General features: G+C 43.1%; 1 protein-coding gene across 5 annotated transcripts in view; it reads left to right on the plus strand.

Annotated features, from left to right (window-relative positions):
* The window catches only part of ABCC5 (ATP binding cassette subfamily C member 5), a 79,713-nt gene that overhangs the window by 23,681 nt on the left and 33,513 nt on the right, over positions 1 to 22,519 (plus strand). For 3 of the 5 annotated variants that reach the window (XM_033091022.1, XM_033091030.1, XM_033091038.1), the window contains 11 exons: positions 4,151 to 4,384; positions 4,529 to 4,702; positions 5,311 to 5,458; positions 7,641 to 7,789; positions 8,217 to 8,324; positions 11,745 to 12,101; positions 15,939 to 16,010; positions 16,995 to 17,119; positions 17,241 to 17,313; positions 17,694 to 17,897; positions 18,743 to 18,886. In XM_033091022.1, coding sequence (XP_032946913.1) covers positions 4,151 to 4,384; positions 4,529 to 4,702; positions 5,311 to 5,458; positions 7,641 to 7,789; positions 8,217 to 8,324; positions 11,745 to 12,101; positions 15,939 to 16,010; positions 16,995 to 17,119; positions 17,241 to 17,313; positions 17,694 to 17,897; positions 18,743 to 18,886 — 1,788 coding nt within the window. Of the gene's footprint in view, positions 1 to 1,750; positions 1,827 to 3,461; positions 3,550 to 3,676; positions 3,720 to 4,150; positions 4,385 to 4,528; positions 4,703 to 5,310; positions 5,459 to 7,640; positions 7,790 to 8,216; positions 8,325 to 11,630; positions 12,102 to 15,938; positions 16,011 to 16,994; positions 17,120 to 17,240; positions 17,314 to 17,693; positions 17,898 to 18,742; positions 18,887 to 22,519 lie in introns of all 5 variants that reach the window. The other 2 variants (XM_033091054.1, XM_033091047.1) reach the window with 2 other exon arrangements.

The raw sequence follows: 22,519 nt of genomic DNA on the forward strand, positions 1-22,519 counted from the left end.
ACATCTGTTTCTTACACCCGCTGTGCTGCCTTACACTTGAGACTTTGATTAAATCTATTCTCTACATATTTGCCTTGAGGCATCGGAGCAGTAGTGCTACTATACTGTGCGTTTTCCGTGTGTGGGTAAGCTGGAGGTTCATGGTGTGGTAAGTACGTGCCTCAGATGCATGGTGATTAGGTAAAACTAATTTGTAATTTTTCCGTTGGGTTTTTTTTTGTGTGTTTGTTTTTCTTTTTCTTTTAATGTTTGATGCCTTTTTAAAAATTTTGATCTCTTTTCTGAAGCAGAGAACTCTACTTTTCTGGTATTGGGTTTCTACATTAATTGACCAACTAACACATTTTTGTGTAAGTTTTAAGTAAGGGGGACCATGTAACTGAATATTATGTCACTGACCAAAATGGCAAACGTTTTCATAGGGCCAGCTTCCCCCAAGAAGAGCTTCTGTCATTGTTTCACTACAGAGCTGGTGGCTGCTCTGATCTTTCATAGAATTCTTTAAACTGGGTAGCACACTGCGCAGGCTTTCTTGATTGCATTTGGCCAATGCAAGAACTTCATTGGCTCCCCCCCCACCCAAAAACCAAAAATTTATTCCACAGATTGTTGGGATTTTAACTTTTTACTTGGGAAAAAAATTACCTATGCATGTTCACTTCGGGGGCCTCTCTCCCTTGAGCATCTGTATATTCCTTAATCTCTCTTAAGGCACAGCCCACTGGAATGCTAATCTTTAGTAAACTCTTCTAAATGCCAGGGAAAGCTGACAGGGTCTTCCTTTAATGGGAAACAGCAGCACGCTTTTCCTTCTCTCTACCCTATTGGGGAAGAGCACCTTAAGACCTGTATTAGTGCATCCTAGAATAGTCGAGAAAACATTGGTCCTGTCCACAGTCTCTCTAATTAATACAAAGATTTAAAATTGTAAGCAATGCAAACTTCTTTTGTTTTTTTGAAGCTCCCATTCTAATAAATTTCTTTTCAATTGGAAATTGAAGAATCAGGCTGGTTTTGAGATTATTACTAGCAATGAGCCTACCTTGTTTGTGGATTTAAATCCTTTTGAGGAACACCCCTTTTAGATATTTGCACATTTGCTAATATGGCACAACTTTAAAACTGGCTTTGTCTGTTCTTACAGAAATCTATATAAGAACCCACTCCCCAAATATGGCATATTTCTTATCTTCCCTCAGACGTCACTGAACCTTGGTATGCAGAACTAGTAAAACACAATTGAGTTATTGTATTTTGTTTTTAAACTGCTGACCAGCCAAGGACAGCAGTTTATGATCAAGATGATCCAAGGTTTCAGTGATGCCAGTGGACCAGCTCTCTGTGCAGGATGTCCAAGGGTCACCATGATGTCCATGGAATACCAGAATCTCTAAGGGTACGGTCCTGAGCTAAGAGGAGGGGCCAAATTGCCAAACCTACAGATATGATTTGTGGCCTTCTTGGATTAAAACAGTTTTAAAAGACCAGGCCTGACCTATGATTGGTGTGTAAAGAATTAGCATCCGCCCTGTAGATCTGCAAGAGAAGGGTACCTCCTGCAGTGCTATCTCTTGGTGAATGCTAACTCTGCTCAAGGGCTTTTTGGGGAAAGGACAGTGAAAAACCTCTAGAGAGGTAAGTTTTCCACCCTTCCAACCTCTCTCCAGCTGCAGCTTGCTTGGTGCTGTCAGAATCTGGATTTGGGGGGAGTCTCTCTGTAGTGGAACCAGTGACAGAAGCTGTTCTTTAGAATTTTCAGGATTGGCTGTATTCTGCGGTCAGAATGAGAGAGTCAAGCTGGGCAGAATCTCTCGCCAAGAGTTCAGGTAAGGTAATGTTTATTCACTGGGAATGCTTTCCACAGCCAGACAGCTATGCTGACAATCTCAAGTTTTCTCCCAGTTTGTATAAATTTACATGATAAATTTGTAACTTTATAAAACTAAATTTTGGTTGGATTTACCATGAAAACCTTTTTTTCTTTATCCCATGCGAAATGGTTTGAAATGTAATTGTTTTTTAAAAACCCTATGTGTTGGAAATTCTTTAATCTGTTTCCTCTTTCTCCCCCCTTTGAAAGTTTTGCATAGTGTAAGCATTTATTATGTCTTTTACCTTCCCTCTGCTCCTCCCCTGTGGGAGATATTAATGCTATTATCTGTGCTGAAAAATGGCACTCTAAAGGTATGGGAAGGAAGGAACCCCACACTACAACCTGCTGTCCTTTCACGCCTTCCTTTGGAGACTGTTCCATCGGTGCCGAGGTGTGTGAGAAAATGCTTTACTGCACCGCCATCTTACTGAGTTGCTTCACGTGAGGAAAATGGGGTTTTGACCCTGCCACTCAGTGACTCAGTTCCACATTTTGGATTGCATACTGGAAAAGAAGCCAATCTTCTTGCTAGTAAACCAACAACCCAGCTGTATGCAGTGGTGACCCAAACAATGGATATAAACCTAAAAATCTAAGGGAAGGGTGAGGTGGAATACAATAGTTCTTGGAATCTGAAATCTCCTATTTATTTGATCAGGTTATTTACTGAGACTTGACATAAATCTGATTGGTGGGGATCTCTTAGGATCTAGTGGCTATCTGGTATTAATTTCCTCTCAGGAAAAATGAGAAATACCAGTTAACCCAGAGAGGGCCTGGGTTCTGGAATTCAGCGATAGCTGCCTCAGGACAATTGTGTGTGGCCTCCATTTTTGTCTGTCATTCAGAGCTGGCTTCCAGCTACAGTACCCTTTGCTAGAAGGACCTGGGATAGATGGGTGGATGGGTTTTCATTCTTTTTTTTTTTTCCTTCCTTCAGGGTGGGGGATTGGTTTGGCTTTCTTTTGTTGTGGTTTGTTTTGTTTCATTTTTGGCAAGATCAGTTTTAGCTGCAAGGACTTGAAAAGACTCTGAAGGATGCCACCTGTTTTTCCTTGAGGCCTAGATTTTTATATTCTGTCCTGAGCAGAAGTTATTCCTCACCGCCTAGGGAACCAATAGCATCAGCGATTTTATGCAGTTACCTCTTTGGGAAGTTTTTGGTGTTTTTTTTTTTTTTTTTTAATTCTCTTTCCTTAGCAGCAAGGTCTTTATTCCTGGAGAATCTACTCCATTGCAGACTCACTGCAACGTCAGGAGCCCTAACCGATTAAGTGCTGTCAGCTTGATGTACTACTCCGGACTCTGGAAACAGATATTGGTTCTATTCTGTATTTCCACTTTGTGTAGCTAAAACAACGGTCGGAGGCCAGATGACCTGTTAGATGGCTAGCCTTGTATAACTCGACTCTGTATGTTCCCATGTATGTTACCACAATGCTCCTCCTGTTGTACAGTGTCTGTGCGATGCTCTTTGAAGATGGTACTTTTTTTTTCATTTTCAATAAAAGTACATTACCTCCCACTTCCTGGTATTTAATCCTGTTGCTGAATGTGCCTTGTGTGAGTGTGTGCTCCGGCGTTGCAGGACCTCAGAGCTGGAGGTGGCACTCGGTGGTTCTTGGGGGCTGGCTGCCTTCCTCACTGCAGGTGGTGTTAGACATATGCTACCTGAGGTAACATGTTTTTGTTTTTGGGAGGGAGCGGGGAGAGGGGAGGGCCCGTGGGAGGGTCTCTGGATTTGTGATAGTCTGCTTTGTTTGCTCCCTTCTGTGCTATTAAACTGCTGATGTTTATTTTCAGGAATGTTTTGCAAATGCACTTCTCACTCTTCCCCAGTCCAACTGTAGGTACACTGTTCCTTTTTATCAAATAAGCACGTTTGAAACGATCCAAAAAAAGGTCTTAATTTCATTTAAAGAAACGTATCCATGTGTGGAGATACTGGAATAAGGTCAAATATATACTTTTTAATGACCACGTGTTTAGAATTAATTTCAGCTCATGGACAGGTTTATGTTACATTAGAAAGAGTAATTGTTTTGGTGGTGTCCTTAAGGAAGAAAGTTTCAAATTAGTCCTACCTCCTGCAAAATGCCCTGAGAAAATGACCGCAGGCAAGTTGTCAGTAATATTTGGTCCACCGAGGTTTTTCTCTGCTTATGTACTTAGCACTGAACAGTGAAGCTGCCTCCTCTTTCTAACTTAACATAAAACTGTGGTGTGGTGTGTGGGTGCCGTGGAGATGTTGAGAGTGGTGTGTGTTTCTCCCTGTAGGCCTTCATGGTGAAACACCTCCTGGAGTACTCCCAGGCCACAGATTCTAACCTCAAGTACAGCTTGCTGTTAGTCCTGGGCCTCCTCCTGACAGAAATTGTGCGCTCTTGGTCACTTGCACTGACTTGGGCATTGAATTACCGAACTGGTGTCCGCTTGCGGGGGGCCATCCTCACCATGGCATTTAAGAAGATCCTTAAGTTAAAGAACATTAAAGAGAAGTCCGTGGGTGAGGTAAGTAAGGGCTATTTGCTTCAGGGCAAAGAGGATGCTCCCAGCTTTCTTTCCTCTGGGTGCCTGCTTTGTCCTTTATCTTCCTCCTGAGACAAGTGGCCTGTGTTCTTACAGGGTCTTCTCACCGCTCTTTGTGTCTTGTAGCTCATCAACCTGTGCTCCAACGATGGGCAGAGGATGTTTGAGGCAGCCGCCGTTGGCAGCTTATTGGCTGGAGGACCCATTGTTGCCATCTTGGGCATGATTTATAATGTAATTATTCTGGGACCAACGGGCTTCCTAGGATCAGCTGTTTTTATCCTCTTTTATCCAGCAATGGTGAGTAAGCCTCCTTGCTGTATTTTGGCAGCTTCTCTTCAGATGAGTTACTTTTCTTGGGTTATATATAGTAGGTACCACTGAGGTATCACATCTCTTACTGGAAATTTCCTCAAAGCAGTTGCCTGGTTTGGAGAAGTCTAGAATTGCTAGACAGTGTTCAGTCTATACAGGCAGAATTTTGACTTGAGAGAAAATAAGGTATCACTTGAATAAAGGCAGTAGCTCCTCATGAGATTAAAAAAGAGAGTCTGAGTGAAAGAGAAGGCCAGCAGGTAGACCCTGCCTCCAGGTAATGGGAGCTTTTGAGTCAGTCCATCTAAGTTGTTGCTAACTGACACAGCTGTCGTGGTTTCCTTTGGTCACATTCATTATCTGCGCTTCTATTGAGAGCAAATATTTATTTGTCTTAACTTCTGTACAAGGGGATAAGAATTAAATAATATTTGATTATAATTTCATAGACAACTTTTTCATTAAAAACAGTACAACTACACTGTGCTCATTTTATTTATTATAATCTTAAGCAAATTTATTTCCCAGAAAGACTAGACAGTTCTTAAGTTTGGTAAGCTGTGAGTTGGCATGGCGTCTCCTCTTCCTTTCAGATGTTTGTTTCACGGATCACTGCCTATTTCAGGAGAAAATGTGTAACCACTACAGATGACCGTGTCCAGAAGATGAATGAAGTCCTCACCTACATTAAATTTATTAAAATGTATGCCTGGGTCAAAGCATTTTCTCAAAGTGTTCAAAGTAAGTGTACAGACTTCCTTCGTGTACGTGGTAGAAGGACTTTGGCTTCTTTGCTTCCTAAGCATATTAGCTACCGGGAATCTCCATGTCGTAGGAGCATAATTTATATTCTCATAATACAATTTTACGAGCTTAACATTGATAGGGATCTTAGAGACTTGAACCTATGACCTCATCTCAGAGATGAGGAAATTTAGACCTGAGAAAATTGTGATTTTTTTTTTTTTACCCCCAAGATAACTCAGCTGGTTATGAGTGATTCATTTAGTTGCAAAGATCCCTATCTATATTTACCCTGCCCATAATTTTCTGGTCTGGCCATGAGGACATCACAGAAAACAGTCCAGTGGTCAAGTTCTCCCCTCTGCACTCTGTGGGTGTGTGTGTACCAGAGGTAGTTAGCTGTGAGATCCCAGGGGCGGGGGGCGGGGGGCTGCTGGGAGAAGCGCTGGTCTGGGGATCAAGACAGCTGGACTCTGGACCTAGCTCCATTACTCGCTTATAAGGGTTTTCATGGCTTGTTGTTTTGCTTTTTGTTTTTTTTTTAATCTTTTCAAAACATTGATTTATGTTGAGTCGTAAGGTTTTCAGTGCCTGGCCCTATCGTGATCTGCAAATTCAGTGCAGTCCTGTGATATGTTAATGCCACAAAGCTTGGAAGGATAATTAATTAGCACAGACTGGTCATTCAAAAAGATCTCCACAAAAGTTGGAATGATAGGCCTTAAAAAACAGGTGAAATTTAAGAAGGATATATTAGAAGACACTTTAGAGTTTCCAAAAGAAGCTCTGGAGCTGTGCAGCCAGGGTGAGAACCCTGTTGCTGACGAGAGAAAGACAGGAGGCATGTGTACATCCTGGCCTGTCTGCACGACAGGGCTGTTTATATAAACTTAATTTCAGTATAAAAGATATGGGCTGTTAATTGACCATAACCTCATAATGAGCTGACCTGAATATATGGCACCTAAAAAGTTCATGCAATTTTAGGTGGAGTAGAACTACAGTGTTCAGATCAAGGAAGCTGTTTCATTTTCACTGCTCGGCTTGTCAATTAAACCTGCAGGAACATTGTCTCTAGTTCATAAACATTATGTGTGACTGGTCATCCAGAGAACGTGACCACTCAGAGGTATCCAGCAGTGGGTGAGGCTGCTTCCTTAAGTAGTGAGTTCGTTGCCAACAGTGTGGAACAAATAGATACTAACTGGACATCTGCCAAGTGTAGGTGGTTGTTAGCTGGTGGTCCCTTTTGGCTCTAGCTTCTGTAGTTTTTATAATCTTCTCTGAGATTCCATTCATCCTTCATCCCCTGACTTTGGTGTCTTTACCTGTTTTAGTTTGAAAAGAGCCTTCTTCTTCATTATAGCCTTGGACAAAGTGTATGATAAATGTTACAGCAATGGCTTGGATTTTTTTTTTTTTTTAATATGACAAATGAGCTAACTGAAGGTAGTTCCCAATGTCTTGAGCAGTGGTAATACCTTTAAGATCAGTGCATAGCCTCTCAGAAGAATTTCTTTTATGTTTAAACATTTGTTTGAAAACATGTCACCACTTTATTATCACATTTCCTATGTCATGGTCTAATTCCTGTAGGGTTGCTCTGTTAATAAGTGTGTCAGTTTTGCAAATATTTAAGAAAATTATTCTGCCTATAGAAATTGTGTTTCGCTCATCTTCTTCCGATCACCCTTCCTGCTTTTTGTGTGAAGGCTCTATGCTAGTGCCAACATACAATAAATAAATCTTAGCTCCTTTTTAATTCTAATTACAGTTGTACAGTCTTTCCTATAAGTATCTAGGCAAGAAATAAACAACAGCCAGATAAGCAAAAATACCTGCCAATTGCAGATACAATTGGTGTATCTTCTAAACGTAAGACACTTGCAAGATGAATCAGACTAAGGCAGAAGATGTGCGTCATACTGTGTACGTAGTGCTGCTTGCTTAGATTCATTCCTGTGATTCGATCCGTGTCAAACCTCAGGCTTGTGTACCAGCTCTAACGATAGGAGTTGATAGTCATAGTGACTGAGTCTTAGCATCACAGGTGTTAAAGGGTTGTTTTAAAACCCATGTGTCGCTGACAACTTACCAAGTCTTGGTTGGTAGCAGAGGAGCAATATCACAGGTTTCTTTTGGCTTGCTTTTTAGAAATTGGCTTGCCTTTTATTTTTAGAAACCCGAGAGGAGGAACGGCGGATTTTAGAAAAAGCTGGGTACTTTCAGAGCATCACTGTCGGTGTGGCTCCCATCGTGATGGTGATTGCCAGCGTGGTGACATTCTCTGTTCACATGATCCTTGGCTTTGATCTGACAGCCGCACAGGTGAGTGCGCCCTCAGGACTTGGGGAGATTTAGGAAAACCACACACAGTGATGCTCTGGTCCTCTTGTTTCTGGATTTGGAGGTTCTCCCAATACTCGGAAGCTATTTTTTCATTCACGTGATTAAGCTGAAAAGTGGAAGAGGGAGGATGCAGCCCTAATATGCAAATAATGTATGGGTGGTTTTTAGTCAGCCCGACTTTGGGGTTGATTCTGAAAATACAGATCATCCTGTGGTTCAGATGTACTGAGAATTTTAATTGAATGTCCCGTATCTTTATACCTTTAAAAACAATGTATCTGACTCATACCAACATTTGACAGTCAAGTTGCAGCCTTCCTTAAACCTGAAAGGAAGTTGATGATGTCTTGTTATTTGGGTGGCGTAACCTAGTCAGGCTCAGTTTCTTCTCTTTTCTTATTTTCAGGCCTTTACAGTGGTGACTGTCTTCAATTCTATGACTTTTGCTTTGAAAGTAACTCCGTTCTCAGTAAAATCCCTCTCAGAAGCATCGGTTGCTGTCGACCGGTTTAAGGTAAGTGGCTCGCTTGTCCTCCCCTGTCAGGAGCCATCCCTGGCAAAACTAACTGTTCCCTTAATTCCAATGGGCCACACACTTGGCTTTTGTTCACCTTGAGCCATTTGGCAAGTTGGTAAGAAAGGGGCTGTGGAGGAGACTGAATTAAGGGATAGAACTAGTTACCTTTTCAAATAAACGTGAATTCTTACCTTTTGTAGACAGCCTACTTAGTTCTGGGCTTGCAGGATTTTAGTGCTTCCCTTTAGATCTAGGCCCTTCTGCCGGGGCCTGATGTGGATACGTGGTGTAACTTACTGGGCCTTCAAGTGATTCAAACCCAGAAGATCAGAACTGTCAGATGACCATCAGCTTTTCTTCACCTTGATCTATCGTCCACCTCTACCAAAATGCTATCCTCATTTTGATTGGTCAATATATTAAGCCTTTTTGATACTTTCTTTTTCCTGGCCTGTGGTTGCCACTCATGATGCAGGGATGGCAGTGACATGGGATAGTCATAAAATTAGACCACATTTGAGAAGTGCAGTTAAGTATCAGGTTTTTGGTTTTTTTTTTTTAAGGTGGTTCGTTTATCATGTCGTGACTGTTCTTTGTTTCTCCAGAATAATACACATACATGTTACAAGAGGGAGATATATTGGGGGGGGGGTGGAGGGAAATAGATATCTGAAAGTGGTCACTACTTCAAACAAACAAACAAACAAAAACACCTGTATGGGCTGGGACTCCTTGACAAAGCCACTGCATAGAGTATCTCCTGCCTACCTGGAGCAAAACCAAAGCAATGCCGGTGGCTTGAAGGCTTGCGGCTCAGGTGTTTGAGGGATTAATATCATCACCTTAGATGTTCTGGAGAAAAACAAACTGGGTTTTCCTCTTAAGAAGAATGGACAATAGCTTTCCCAGATTTATTTGTATTCTACTCATTTACAATTAACTAGGTGAATTTTGTTTGGTCAACAAAGCTAGTCCTGAAGAATGCACTCCCAGCCTTCCTTCACCCCAACCTGGCTGCTGGAAGGCTAACAGCCAGAACCATGTAAAAAGAAATGATCTAATTGTAACCACAGACTTATTTTGCTGAACCCACAGTATCCAATCATGGAAGAAAGCAAACGTTTTGACTCTAAATTTGTCCCCCTGTTCTTGTTAGTGAACAGAATTGTTGGCATTTTGGATGAAGAAATAGGAATTTATAGTATAGACTTGTTCTCCCCTTGTTTCTCGAGAGCTCTCTTCTCTTCACTTGCTAGCGAGGACTTATATTATTAGCAGGTGGCTTTTCTCATCATAGCTCCTTCCTTGATCCAGGAAGCTTCAGAGTTAACAATGGAAGCAAAATTAATCACAGCTCTAATGCATGCCCATGAGACTTCAGTCTCATTCTCTTATTCCTCTTGGCAATCTGCTCCGCCCCCCCACCCCCCATCCTCCTTCTTCCTCTCTCTCACCTCCACTTCCCTCTCCCCCTCCTCCTCCTCCTGCTTTGAGGATGATCACCTGTAGGAAGGCAGTGAAAAATCAGCTTGTGACTTTTCTGATAAGATTGTCAACAGGGTTGCCAGCTTAGCAAATAAAAACACAGGACTCCCATTTAACAATTGCGTGGGACATACTTACATGCAAATATTACTCTTTGTTTATCTGGAATCAAAATGTAACTGGGCACCCTGTATTTTATCTGGCTACCCTATGAGTAGTCAGTCCCTTCTTCTGCTCAACAGATACATTCTGATTATATTGATGTTTGCAGTGAATGAGAATCACGTTTTGAGGGCCAGTGTCCTGTGGTAAAGTTGAGGTTTATGGTTTATGCATTTCTAAGATTCTGTTGTCCTGGCAGGTACAAATCCAAGGTCACGTAAATTCAAGTGTTGGGAAGCCCTCGTATGCCTCTGAGCAAGTCATGGCAGAATGAACCGAAGCTAAAATCCTCCTGGGAGGAGTGCAGGGCTGCAGGGAGCCTGTGGGGAAGAAGCTGTGCAAACTAGAGCATGCGCACATTTTTAAACAATCCACTGAGGCTTAAAAGGTCCTTTAGGAGAGAGAAATGAGGGAATTCTGTCAGCATGTCTTTACTTTGTGAAGGTGGTCAGAATCTTTGGCATGCTATTCTTAGCTCAATCTTTCAGAAAGGCCCTGAACAAATGAAACCAACAGCTGTTTTCAGAAACTAAATCTAAGATTAACCAAGAGTGAAGATTATCTAGGAGATTTAGAATTATGACACTCTGGGAAGATTGGGGATTAGGAATGGATAGGAGGCATGGTGATTTAAGGGAGGAAAAGAGCAAGCTTAGAAGTGTAGGATCCAGCAGAAAAGAGCCTACCCTTGGGGAAAAGGATTATATGTTATATTTAATAGCACCTGCAAACTTTAAAATAGTTGGGGGTTCTCAGTAACTGTGAAGAGTTCTGACCCTAAAAGTCATCTTTTCTCTAAAGACTTTCTAATGTTTTAAAATGTTTTTATTTAAAAAAACCTTTTTGTCATATAGAGATTGCAGCTGGGACAGCATTCTATAGAGAAGATCACTGGTTTAAGAGAATTGTCAGAAGTGCGTTCAAAGTCATGGGCACATATAAGTCCTGGGATGAGATTTATTTTGGTCAGTGTTTCAGATCTAATTTCAGAAACACTTCGCTTTTCGAGCGTTCCAGTTTTCTTTCCCTCGCGTAATTCAGTGGGACTCTGGGAAAGAGTGGGAGGAAAGAGTCTTATTTTCTTCCCAAGGATGTTTCTGAGGGAGATACCCTTCACTTCCACGCAAGTCTGTTCGTTGGGTTGTTTGAATTCTCCCAAGTTCTAAGGCAGGACTTTGAAGACATGAGAACCTATCGGCAAGATGTATTCTCCTGTCGAGAAAACCTTGGGTACGCCTTTCTAACCTGAGCCAGCTAGGGCTAGTCACAGTCTCAGCTCAGCCTCTTCCCCCCAGACATGTGCCACGTCGTGGGTGAAGGAAGTGTACGGGCTTTGAGGTTCTGCAGGAGTGGGCTGGGAGGGAAGCAGAGTGATGAGGGTCTGTAGAGGAGAGTGGCTTGCCCTTTGGCTTTTCTGTTTGCATTTTGCCACAGCTACTCAGCAACTCATGGGTGAGAACAAGGCGCTGTATATGGGTTAGTTAAATGGTCACATGAGACTGGTGGAAAAGGAAAGCTAGTTTGGCATGTAGCTGGTGGTGTAGACGCGGGGCCACTGACAAGGCCCTTGTCCCTCCTGAGGGTGTCCCCACACCCCCGCGACCTCTCCCTGGGCCTGAGGCGGGGCTACACTCATGAGTTACCTTTGCCCGTCAGCTTCCTTCCACTGTATAGCTGACGTGTTTTGCTACGTGAGGGTGCGCCCTAGGCTAGTCTCACTGGTCTTGATCCAGTGTCTCATCTTTGCACCTCTCTCACAACTCCTATCAGAGTTTGTTTCTGATGGAAGAGGTTCACATGATAAAGAAAAAACCAGCCAGTCCTCACATCAAGATAGAGATGAAAAATGCCACCTTGGCATGGGACTCCTCCCACTCCAGTATCCAGAACTCACCCAAGCTGACCCCCAAAACGAAAAAAGACAAGAGGGCTGCCAGGGGCAAGAAAGAGAAGGTGAGGCAGCTGGAGCACACTGAGCATCAGGCGGTGCTGGCAGAGCAGAAGGGCCACCTCCTCCTGGACAGCGACGAACGGCCCAGTCCTGAGGAGGAAGAGGGCAAGCACATCCACCTGGGGAACCTCCGCTTACAGAGGACGCTGTACAACATCGACCTGGAAATCGAAGAGGTAACCCCTCCGCCTCCCCGCTCCCCGTCTGTCCACCAGGTGCCATTCTGGCAAGAGCAGGATACTGCCGTTCCTTTTAGCAAAGTACTTTGTGGCTGGGAGTGATTTTAAACTAAGGAGCAAATCTGGCCAGCTCCACCTCTACAAAGGATATTTAGGCATTTAACAATAGAAAAGAATAACAACTGATCCCATGAGACACTCATTTTATAAGCATTCGAGTGGACTTTCCAAAATTTTGCCCTGCATAGATTTCTGTTTATTAGAGTTGTAATAATTATTTCTGGTTATAATAATTCTGTATAGACGTCTCATTATCACTAGGCTATACACAGCACAGAACCTGGCACGTAACAAGTATTCTTAATGTTGCTATTTATTATTGACAGATTTGTTGTAATTGTTTATTTTTAATGTAAGTGAAGGATCGTTATGGTATCGTTATGATGTCACACATCCCAGGTAGCACAGGACTTCGGGCTCTCAGAAGCCCTCCTTTAGCGATTGGCTCCAGGTTCAAGGCTTTTAAAGTACAGACTATGAGTCGGACCCAGCACCATGCTGAGAGCTATATGGTCCAGCGGGTCCTAGGTGTAGTAATATAGTCATTCATTTAACAGCCATTTTTTGAATGCCAACTCTATGCCAAGCACTGTTGTTGGGCTAGGGCATAGCAGCAAAAAACCACAAACAGACAAAAATCCCTGCCCTCGTGGAGCTTACTTACATTCTAGACAGACAGTAAACAAGTAAAATAGAATAGTCCCCGCTTATCCATGGGTATATGTCCAAGACCCGCAGTAAATGCCTGAAACCATGGATAGCGCTGAACCATATATATACTATGTATAAACATATATACTATGTTTTTCGTAAGTATGTACATACTTATGATAAAGTTTAATTTATAAGTTAGGCACAGTAAGAGATGAACAACAATAACTAATAATAAAATGAGCAATTATAGCAATATACTATAATAAAAGTTGTATGAATGGGGTCTCTCTCCAGTAATTTTTATCTTTTTCAGTCTAAACCTATTCCTGAATTTGTGTAACCATCTTTACTTGCAGGAAATGGGTTGGTATCACTTGTTTCAGGAGATCCCTTGCTCAAGTTTTCATTATAGGCTCATTGCTTTCTGGCTCACACATTGCCTACAATACTGATTAGAGTACGTTTTCTGTTCGTCTCTTCCACACGCAAATTTAATGTCTTTTCCATCTTAACTACACATTATCATGCACTGTGGCAGTAACTTTTACAGTTTGAGGTGTGACGGCAAACCTAGCATGAATTTCTTTTCCTTTCTTCACAATTTCAAGGACGGAAGATTCCTTCTTACCATAGATCTCAGGAACCTCAGAGTACACTTTTTTTCCTTCCTTATTAAGTCAAGAACTTTCACCTTTTCACTTAAGGGAGCACTTTATAGCTTCTGTTTGGCATATCTAAATTGCCAGCATCACTATTCTTGCCCTCTGGCACCATTTTTAAGTAAAATAAGGGTTCCTTGAACACAAGTACTATGATGTAGAGACAGGCAATCTGATAACCAAGATGGCGGCTAAGTGACTAATGGGCAGGGAGCGTATAGTGACAAGAGGATGATTCATGTTCAGGGCAAGACTGAGCAGGATGGCATGGATTTCATCGCACTACTCAGAGAGGCACACTGTTTAAAACTTATGAATTGTTTATTTCTGGAATTTTCCATTTAGTGTTTGCAGACCACGGTTGACTGCAGGTAATAACTGAAACCGCAGAAAGCAAAACTGTGGATGGGGGTACTTACTGTACGTTGTATGTCAGGTGGTGATAAGGGCCATGAAGAAAAGGAAGTAGAGAGTACTGGGTCAGGGAGCAGGTACGGTTGTAATTTAAATAGGTTGCCTGAGGGCAAGGCTCGTTTAAAAAGTAATATTTGAGCAAAATCCTGAAGGAGGTAAGGGAATGAGTCATGTGGATATCTGGGGGAAGAAGAGAAGGAACAGAGAAGCTCAAAGACCCTGAGGCCTGTTACTGGAACTGAATGAGCATGGGAGAGAGAGTAGCAGAAGCCGAGGGCAGAGAGGGAGTCAGGTGCCAGAGCCTTCTGTAATGACTTTGGCTCTACACTGAGTGGAAAGAGGAGCCATTGAGGGTTTGGAGCAGAAGACTGTTGTGATCTGACTTATGTATGAAGGGAAATATTCTAGCTTCTGGACTGAGAAGATTATTTTAGGGACACAAGGAAGGAAATAAGGAGAACAGTTAACCAAGGAGAAACATTAGGGTACCTTGGACCAAGGGTGGTGGTAAGAAATATTTACCTACATAACTAGAAGTATGGAGTATTGGATTCTAATGTGGTAGATAATCAAGTCTGCAACCGACGAAAGGCACGTTACACAGATCCATGGCTAGACTGTAGAGAGAACAGGAAGCTCCCAGCTCTTGAAAGCTATAACCAAGAGGGAGAGATGATCCTTGGTGAGACCACCAGAAACAACTAGTGTTTTTATTATTGGAGGGCATTCAAGTCAGTTTTTTACTTCAGTTCACTCATAACAACAGACTTCATATTTAATCACGATTATCTTGATGATTGAGGAAGCTCTATCACACTGCTAATCAGCTCTCTTAGAGGATTCATCCTCAAAGTCAGTGGAAATTTACCTTTTACTTTCTAGCTATAATCCTCATTCTGCCCTTTACAGCCCATATTCACATGACAGAACTTGAGCTATTTGAAGAGACCATAATTCTCCCAGCCCCTGTCTTTATGGAAGGGAAGGGAAGTTAATGTTTCTTGATGTCTTCACTTGCTTCATTGCTGATACCTCTTTTAAGTCACCAGAACAGAGTTTTCTCTCTGTAAACCTAACTGACCTGAGCAGAGATTGAAACGAACTCGGTCTCTTCATTACCACCATGCTATAATCTTTCAAACTCCTGGGCCATGTAAAAAACTGTTTGTCCAACATACTTTTATTAAGTACTACATACTGTACTTGGTTCTACAAGGATAATTCCTTCCCTTGAGTTGCTCAAAGCCCAGTGAGAGAGACAGTATTAGTTTAAGTAACAAGGCCAAGATCGAACAATTGGGAAGTGCTATTGGAGATGGGATTCAAATCAAGACCAACCTGCCTCTGGAATCCATGCTCCTTCCGCACTACTCTTTATTCCCTCCTTTGTTGCAAGAATTGAGCTGGTACAAGATTACTAAACAAGTGGCCTTGTTAAAAAATCATCTGTCTGTCCTTGAAAACTTTTAACACTGTCCATTGAGAACTCATTATTTTGCCTGAGGACATTTCAGTTAATCACAGACTTGGTTTTCCACTTGTATGTGGAATTGATGGTATGGATATTCCTCAGATCCTTGGGAATGTTTTGTACAAAAATGGAAGCAATAGTATATATGGTTTTTGCTGAAAATAACTTATAGACCCTGGAGAAAAAACTCATAATAATTTTTTGACTGCTGTTCTCTCTTCCAAAACAACAACAAAATGAACAAATAATCAAAAAACACAGATTACCAACAAAGTAGGAAAGCGGCTGGTTCTCTCTAAAAGTGATGTGGGATACCTTAACATGTGTGGCATATTTAATTTTTCCAAAAGCTTATACATCTGTTACCTCAGTGTATCTCCACAGAAATCCTATGAAGTAGGTGGCTGACAAAGGAGAAAAGAAGTAAGTGACTTTCTGGGTGATGAGGAACGCTATTCCCATATTGATGGACTGTAGTTAATGTGTTGTTTTTTCCTCAAAGAAATAGGAAGTCTCTAGAGATGAGTGGTCAGTCACCCGTTAGTGAGCTTCCCTCTCGCTCTGTGTTTTTTCCAGGGTAAACTGGTTGGAATCTGTGGCAGTGTGGGAAGTGGAAAAACCTCTCTAATTTCAGCCATTTTAGGCCAGGTAAGATTTTGTTATTGTCCTTTACATTTTCTGCTTCTTTCTCTGAACTCGGCTTAGCAAGGGTCTCAGGAAAAATGAACTTATTTCCTAGAGAGAGTCAGGAAAGGTGGAAACAAAATGAACCCTTCACTAACATCTCCTTTCTCCCCCATCCCCACTGCATATCCACCCCTTAATAGAATTGTGTCCGGAAGGGGGCGTAATGGACACTTGTGTGTGTACACTGTGTGTTGTGGTGTTTGAGAGTACAAGCTTGTGTGTGCAAGTACTAACAGGCTGGTTAATGAAACTTTGTTCTAAACTATAGCATCCCTTACCTAAGACAAATTGTCAACCGTCAGCCCCAAAAAGAACCCTGAAAGAGGATAAAATGGATAAATCAATACATGTCAGTCACTGTAACCTGAAACACAATTCAAAGTACGTGGCTCATCGTGTAATCTCTTCATGTTGGAGTGGAGGGTCCGCCATCATTGTATGGACACTCTATAATACTCGTTGATGTCTAACTGGAATTTTCCCCCCTTAATCCTCATTTTACAGAAGCAGCTGGTCTAGCCAACAGCCTGGATTTCTGCAGATGAGTTGACCTGCCCTCAAATTGAGGCGGGGACTAGCTCTAAATCCTTACAGCATCCTCCCCAGGGGACTCTGAAAGGGCCTTCCACTTGTGTTTCCCTTAAATAAAACAGTTTGCAATTAGGAAGAAAGGATATAAAGTAGCTTATAGGTCGCTGAATGAAGTGTTTGTTCATTCAAGTCATGGGTTGTGCTGGACTCCCATCACGCATAAGCCAGGAGAACTTTGACTTTTTTTGTTGCTATAGCTCTCTGTGGAACAAAGGTGAGGTCTGGATTTGGGTCCAAAAAGCATCTGAAGAAATTGCCAAAACTTTCAACTCCATTGTGGAATGTGGGGGATTCTGTTGGCTTAGCGTGATGGTTTTGCGTTATGATGCCATTGGATGGTGTCTGTCTTCTTAGATGACACTTCTAGAGGGCAGTATTGCAGCCAGTGGAACCTTCGCTTATGTGGCCCAGCAGGCCTGGATCCTCAATGCCACTCTGAGAGACAACATCCTCTTTGGGAAGGAACTTGATGAAGAAAGGCAAGGAATGTTTGGTTTCTGTCATGCTTTCCATCTTGACCACGTGAGATGCAAGGCAGCCCACGTCAGCAGGCTCTACTCCAACCATGTCCCTGATGCTGGGTCTCTTTATGTCCTTCAGATACAACTCTGTGCTGAACAGCTGCTGCCTGAGGCCTGATCTGGCCATTCTCCCCAACAGTGACCTGACTGAGGTATAAGCCTTCTGCCCCTGATGGCGAATGTGTTTAGCAGAGAGGATTCTGGAAGATGGGTGGCAGGGCTGTGCCAGAGCCACCTCCTAGGAGTCCATCTTAAATGCACGGGAGAAAAACCTACCCAGCGAGATTCACTTTCACCAGGAATCCATGTTAGAAAGCACTTGTGCCTTAGGGCAGGGATATCAATCCTACCTGTTTTAAGCATATAAATATTTCATGTCAGGTGGATTTTAAACAAAATCCCATTGTTGGTTCAGAGTTAATGTTTTCTACACTCTCCATTTTTGAAACCATCAGTCCAGCATACGCACATTGAGCTTCTTTCCTCAACCCTTTCTGTCAACCTTCTCACTGTGCTTTCTGGGCTCCTGTAGATTGGTGAGCGAGGAACCAACCTGAGTGGTGGGCAGCGCCAAAGGATCAGCCTTGCCCGGGCCTTGTACAGTGACCGGGACATCTACATCCTGGATGACCCCCTCAGTGCCTTAGATGCCCATGTGGGCAACCACATCTTCAACAGTGCTATCCAGAAGCACCTCAAGTCCAAGACAGTTCTGTTCATTACCCACCAGTTACAGGTACGGTGCTCTCTTCCCCAGGCTGCCCGCTGGGGCCTGAGAAGTCAGGCAGGGAGGTGGGCTTGGTCCTTCTAGTTACCTTCACGGGCTCCTAGAGATTCCTGGAAACCTCACTGTTCGTGTTCTCAGCACATAGCCCCCCAGCACTTGTTCCAATAAAGCTCGTTGTAGCCATGTACCCGATTGCCATCTGAATCCGAGGTCCTTGGAGCGTGTTAGCTTCTGCATATAAATCAGTGACTAAAAGGGGCAGGCTGAAAATGGCGTTTGGGTCTGAGATAGTTTGGAAAGCATTATGTTAGCATCTATATACAAGTAGGAACTGTTTGGGGAAGACACGGTCTTCTCCCTCTGTCATCCCATGACAAGCAGCCACTTTGGAGAGCTGTTCAAGGATGTTGCCATCTGCTTTGCCTACATTGTGGAGTTTAGAGGGTGAAGCCCTCATGCTGCCACGGAAAGTCAGTAATTGTGTGTACTTCTGAGTACAATGTGAACGGGTATGAAATTATGCAAGGCTCCTGTGGCTCCACCAGCAGATTTATGTCAAAAACTGGAGGAACTGAACTACATCACAAGGCACAAAGAACTTAAGCAGAGGTTCTCAGTCCAGATAGCTCTTTATTATGGGGAGCTGTCCTAGGCATCCCTGGCCTCTATCCACTGGATGGCACTAGTGCCCCTCCCCCCAATTATAACAACCAATAGTGTCTCCAGATATTGACAAATGCCCCTTGGGGGTGCTCAGTCCCTTCCAGATGAGAACTGCTGAGCTAAGGTATGGGTGATTGGATGTAGCTACACAAATATCAGCAACCCTGTGCTCTCCCTGCCTTTATTGCTAGTACCTGGCTGACTGTGATGAAGTGATCTTCATGAAAGAGGGCTGTGTTACAGAAAGAGGCACCCATGAGGAACTGATGAATCTAAACGGTGACTATGCTACCATTTTTAATAACCTGTTGCTGGGAGAGACTCCGCCAGTTGAGGTAAGATTCATGTGGCGTTTGCATGCATTTCCTCCTCTCTAGCAAGGGAGGCATGACCAGAGTGAGTGATGACGAGATCTCAGCTCAATTCCGTGTCTGCATGTTATCTGCAGAGTTTTAGTTCACATACTCGTTCTGCTCTAGGTCAGGATTGTGGGGCTGGTGAGCCAAGGACTTCTGTCACTGAGAACTTATTAATAAGGCAACGACAGGGAGAAGGATATGAGCTCAGTATGTTGTCAACATAAGAAACACCCTAACTTGTGGAGAATTTTTATAAGCATGTATTTGAGCCAAACTGTTGACATTGCTGGGAAGCAAGATACCAAATGCTCAGAGAATGAAAGTTTTGCAGTTTCTTTTATACATTTGTAATTAAGGAGGGGACGAAAGGAAGATTACATGGAGGTGGGAGAAAGCAAGGAGGGGATTGGATTACAGGATAGTTCACAAGATTATGTGTTCTCCGGAGGGTAGTTACGCTTTCCAGGGGTCCAGAAAAGAGGACTACTTTGGCATTTCAAAGGTGTGTTAAGCTAGATGCACAAACACAATGGACAGGGCTTGCTTAAACCTTTTACTAAAGAAGCTGTAGACCTGGCCGTGACTACCCACCATGACCTGCCCAGTTAGGAATTTATGATCAGATCACCTCCGTCAATTCTCCCTCTGTCATTCCGTGACAAGCAGCCACTTTGGAGAGCAGCTCAAGGATGTTGCTGTCTGCTTTGCAGGTTAGATTTATTACAGTTCTTCCTTTTTGTCCACCCACAGTGTGGTTCAGTCATAGCTTAGTTCCAAAAACTCCTTCAATCCTGATTGAAGCATATGAAGCTACTTTTATAAATAAACAAGTGATTAAGGAGCCAAGGAAGAGAAATTAAATATTGCATACATTGAAAAATGACCCCGGTATCTTGGCTGCTGACTTGGTACTCATTAACTAACACCTGTTGTGTCCCAATTACTGGATTAGGCACTTCATAGAAGTCATCCTATTAATCATTTTAACAGAGCTCTGTGGCAAAATATGATTATCGCTCTTTTACAGCTGAGGAAATGGAAGCTCAGAAAAGTTAAGCAGCTTGCTAATGTTAAAGAACAAAATTTAGCTGAGTAAATTTGGAGATCTAATTGGCCTTATTGAGACAATTTATTTATGAATCAGGCAGCATCCCATCTAGCAAATAGAAGGGAGCTCCAACAGCTGTATAAAATGGAAGATTATTATAGGCAGCAGGAGGGTGGGAGAAGAAGCTTAAAAGAGCGGATTATTTCTGGCAAAGTCACATTTCCTTAGGGTAAAGCAGGTTTTACCAGGCAGATTACCTCACTAGTGTTGATCAGGAAATTCCAGAATTGAGTGGTTTAAAATTATACTCCTAAGAGAGTCTGAAACTGCAGTTAGGTTAGGTACTAAATTTTGGTGTGGTTTAGCAAAAGTGACTCCATTTTGGGTCTGTTCCTTCTTTTTAATGCTAACAAGGGCACTTCGACTCCAAAGTGTTCTATCTGCTGTGCTGCCCTGCCTCCTGTGGCAACACAGAAAGATGGCAGCTTTCCATGGCTTTACTCTGAGTTTTCAGTTAAGTAAACACAAGTGCATACTTACTTAGAGCTAGCCAAAGAGCTTCTTTTTCCTTCTTTCTTGCCAACCTGCTCACGTATGAACTTATTCTGTGGTCACCTTGGGTTCTGGGGGTGCACTCAGGCTGGGCTAAAAGCTACTTCTTCGCTACCAGTTCATTTTTATGTCCGAGAGGGATAAACACAGAAAGTTATTGGGACCTGTTTCTGGGAGTCTTTGGGTGTCATCCTCTGTGGTTTCAGGTACATGATCAACATGTTTTTGGCCTTTTGGGATAACTCAAATATTCCAAGTGCCATCAATATGTTCCATAGAAATACCCTGATACAGATTTGGGTTTATGACCTCTCTCCCTATGACTCTCAGTACTCTTCAGATTATTTCCTCCTCACCGCAGGGGAAAATGAGAGGGAGAGAAGCTAAGATATGAACTGTCCAAGGAATAAAAAGACTTTGAGAGTCAGTGAGTTTAGTGGAGGAGCATACTTTCAGTTTGTCATTTAACTTTCCTCAGCTTCAGTTTCCTCCTGTTAAAAATGGGGATGGTAGGGGTGGCCCCGGTGGATCAGGTGGTTGGAGCCCTGTGCTCCTAATGCCAAGGTCACCGGTTTGATTTCCACATGGACCAGTGAGCTGCGCCCTCTACAGCTAAGGTTATGAACAACAGCTCGACCTGGAGCTGGACTGCGGTGAGCAGCCAGAGGCTGTGAGTGGCTGGTGGCCAGTGGCCGGCGTGAGCAGCCGGCAGCCAGAGTGAGTGGCCGGCAACTGACTACCTCAGCCACGTGGAATGCAAGGCTCCTAATACCAACATGGGCCAGGGAGCTGCATCCTACACAACTAGACTGAGAACAACGGCTTGAACTGGAGTTGCGGGGAGAGGGGTGGCGGAGAACTTAAAAAAAAAAATGGGGATGGTACGTGCCTCTTAGAGTTGTTGCATCAATTAAATTAAATAATATGTAATGTTCTTACCCTAACAAGTAGTCAGCAAACGGTAATTTTCTCTTTAGACGGTGCATTTATTGATGTACTGCATCCATCAATTTAGGGTCCTTTCTTATGTTCCAGATGTGTTATATTATTTTTACTGTCAATTTAAAAAGTCTAGCTGGAGAGCAAATTGGGGTCATGAGGCTGACTATGACATAAAATTAAATGTGATAAACTATATAAAGAGAATTTCCTATATGAAGATATAAGAGGAACTTGGAAAGGAGAGCATTAAGTAGTTTCTAATATATCAGTTTCAATTTGATGAATGTTTACTAAGTCCCTCTGTGGCCTGTTAAGGGCAGTTCTGGGTGTCAGGCCCTGTGTGGGTTGTAACCTTGAGGGAGACATCATCTCCGTCCTTGAGGGACTCACCATCTCCTGGGGAAGACCAGGGCACTGTGCGCTTCCACCGGGTCACATTTAGAGCAACCTGCGATAATGGAGCACTGCTAACAAAGTGTCTGGGAGGACAGGGGAGGGGCGAGCTGTGTTCTAGAGGAATCTGAGTCGCCTCAGGGTGTAAGATTTGAAGCTGTTTGAATGGGGACCACTGTGACTGAGTTGGGACAAGGGGAGGGGCATTCCAAGTGAAGAACCAGTCTGAACAAAGGTACAGAAGTGGGAAATCAGTGTGGTACGAGGACTGTCAGGAAATCCAGTGTGGCAGGAGGGTAGGGCCACAGGAACAGACGAACTTGCAGAGTGAGGCAAGGGCCGGAAGGTGGAGGTCTTACAAAACTAGGTGTCCTGTGGTAGCCGTGGGAAATGATCAGTGCTGTGATTTGATTGAGTGATTTGGGGGTTACAGGCGGGAGGCATGGAAGTGACCCCAGCCCTAAAACTTTGGACCAGTTGGAGTGGATGCGAACAACATGAAGGCGACTATGTTAGGTCTTCAGTGACTTCTGGGAGAGCGCTGTCAGCGGACTAACAGGCTGGGAACCCAGGTCTCAAAGACCGCAGGAGTTGAGGAAGTACAAGACAAGAGGAGAGGTGGCCCTTTTACTCATCGGAGTAAAGTTGGATATGTCTCTTACATAATAGCGGCA

This window comes from Rhinolophus ferrumequinum, chromosome 2 (assembly GCF_004115265.2).
Source record: "Rhinolophus ferrumequinum isolate MPI-CBG mRhiFer1 chromosome 2, mRhiFer1_v1.p, whole genome shotgun sequence".
Classification (NCBI taxonomy): domain Eukaryota; kingdom Metazoa; phylum Chordata; class Mammalia; order Chiroptera; family Rhinolophidae; genus Rhinolophus; species Rhinolophus ferrumequinum.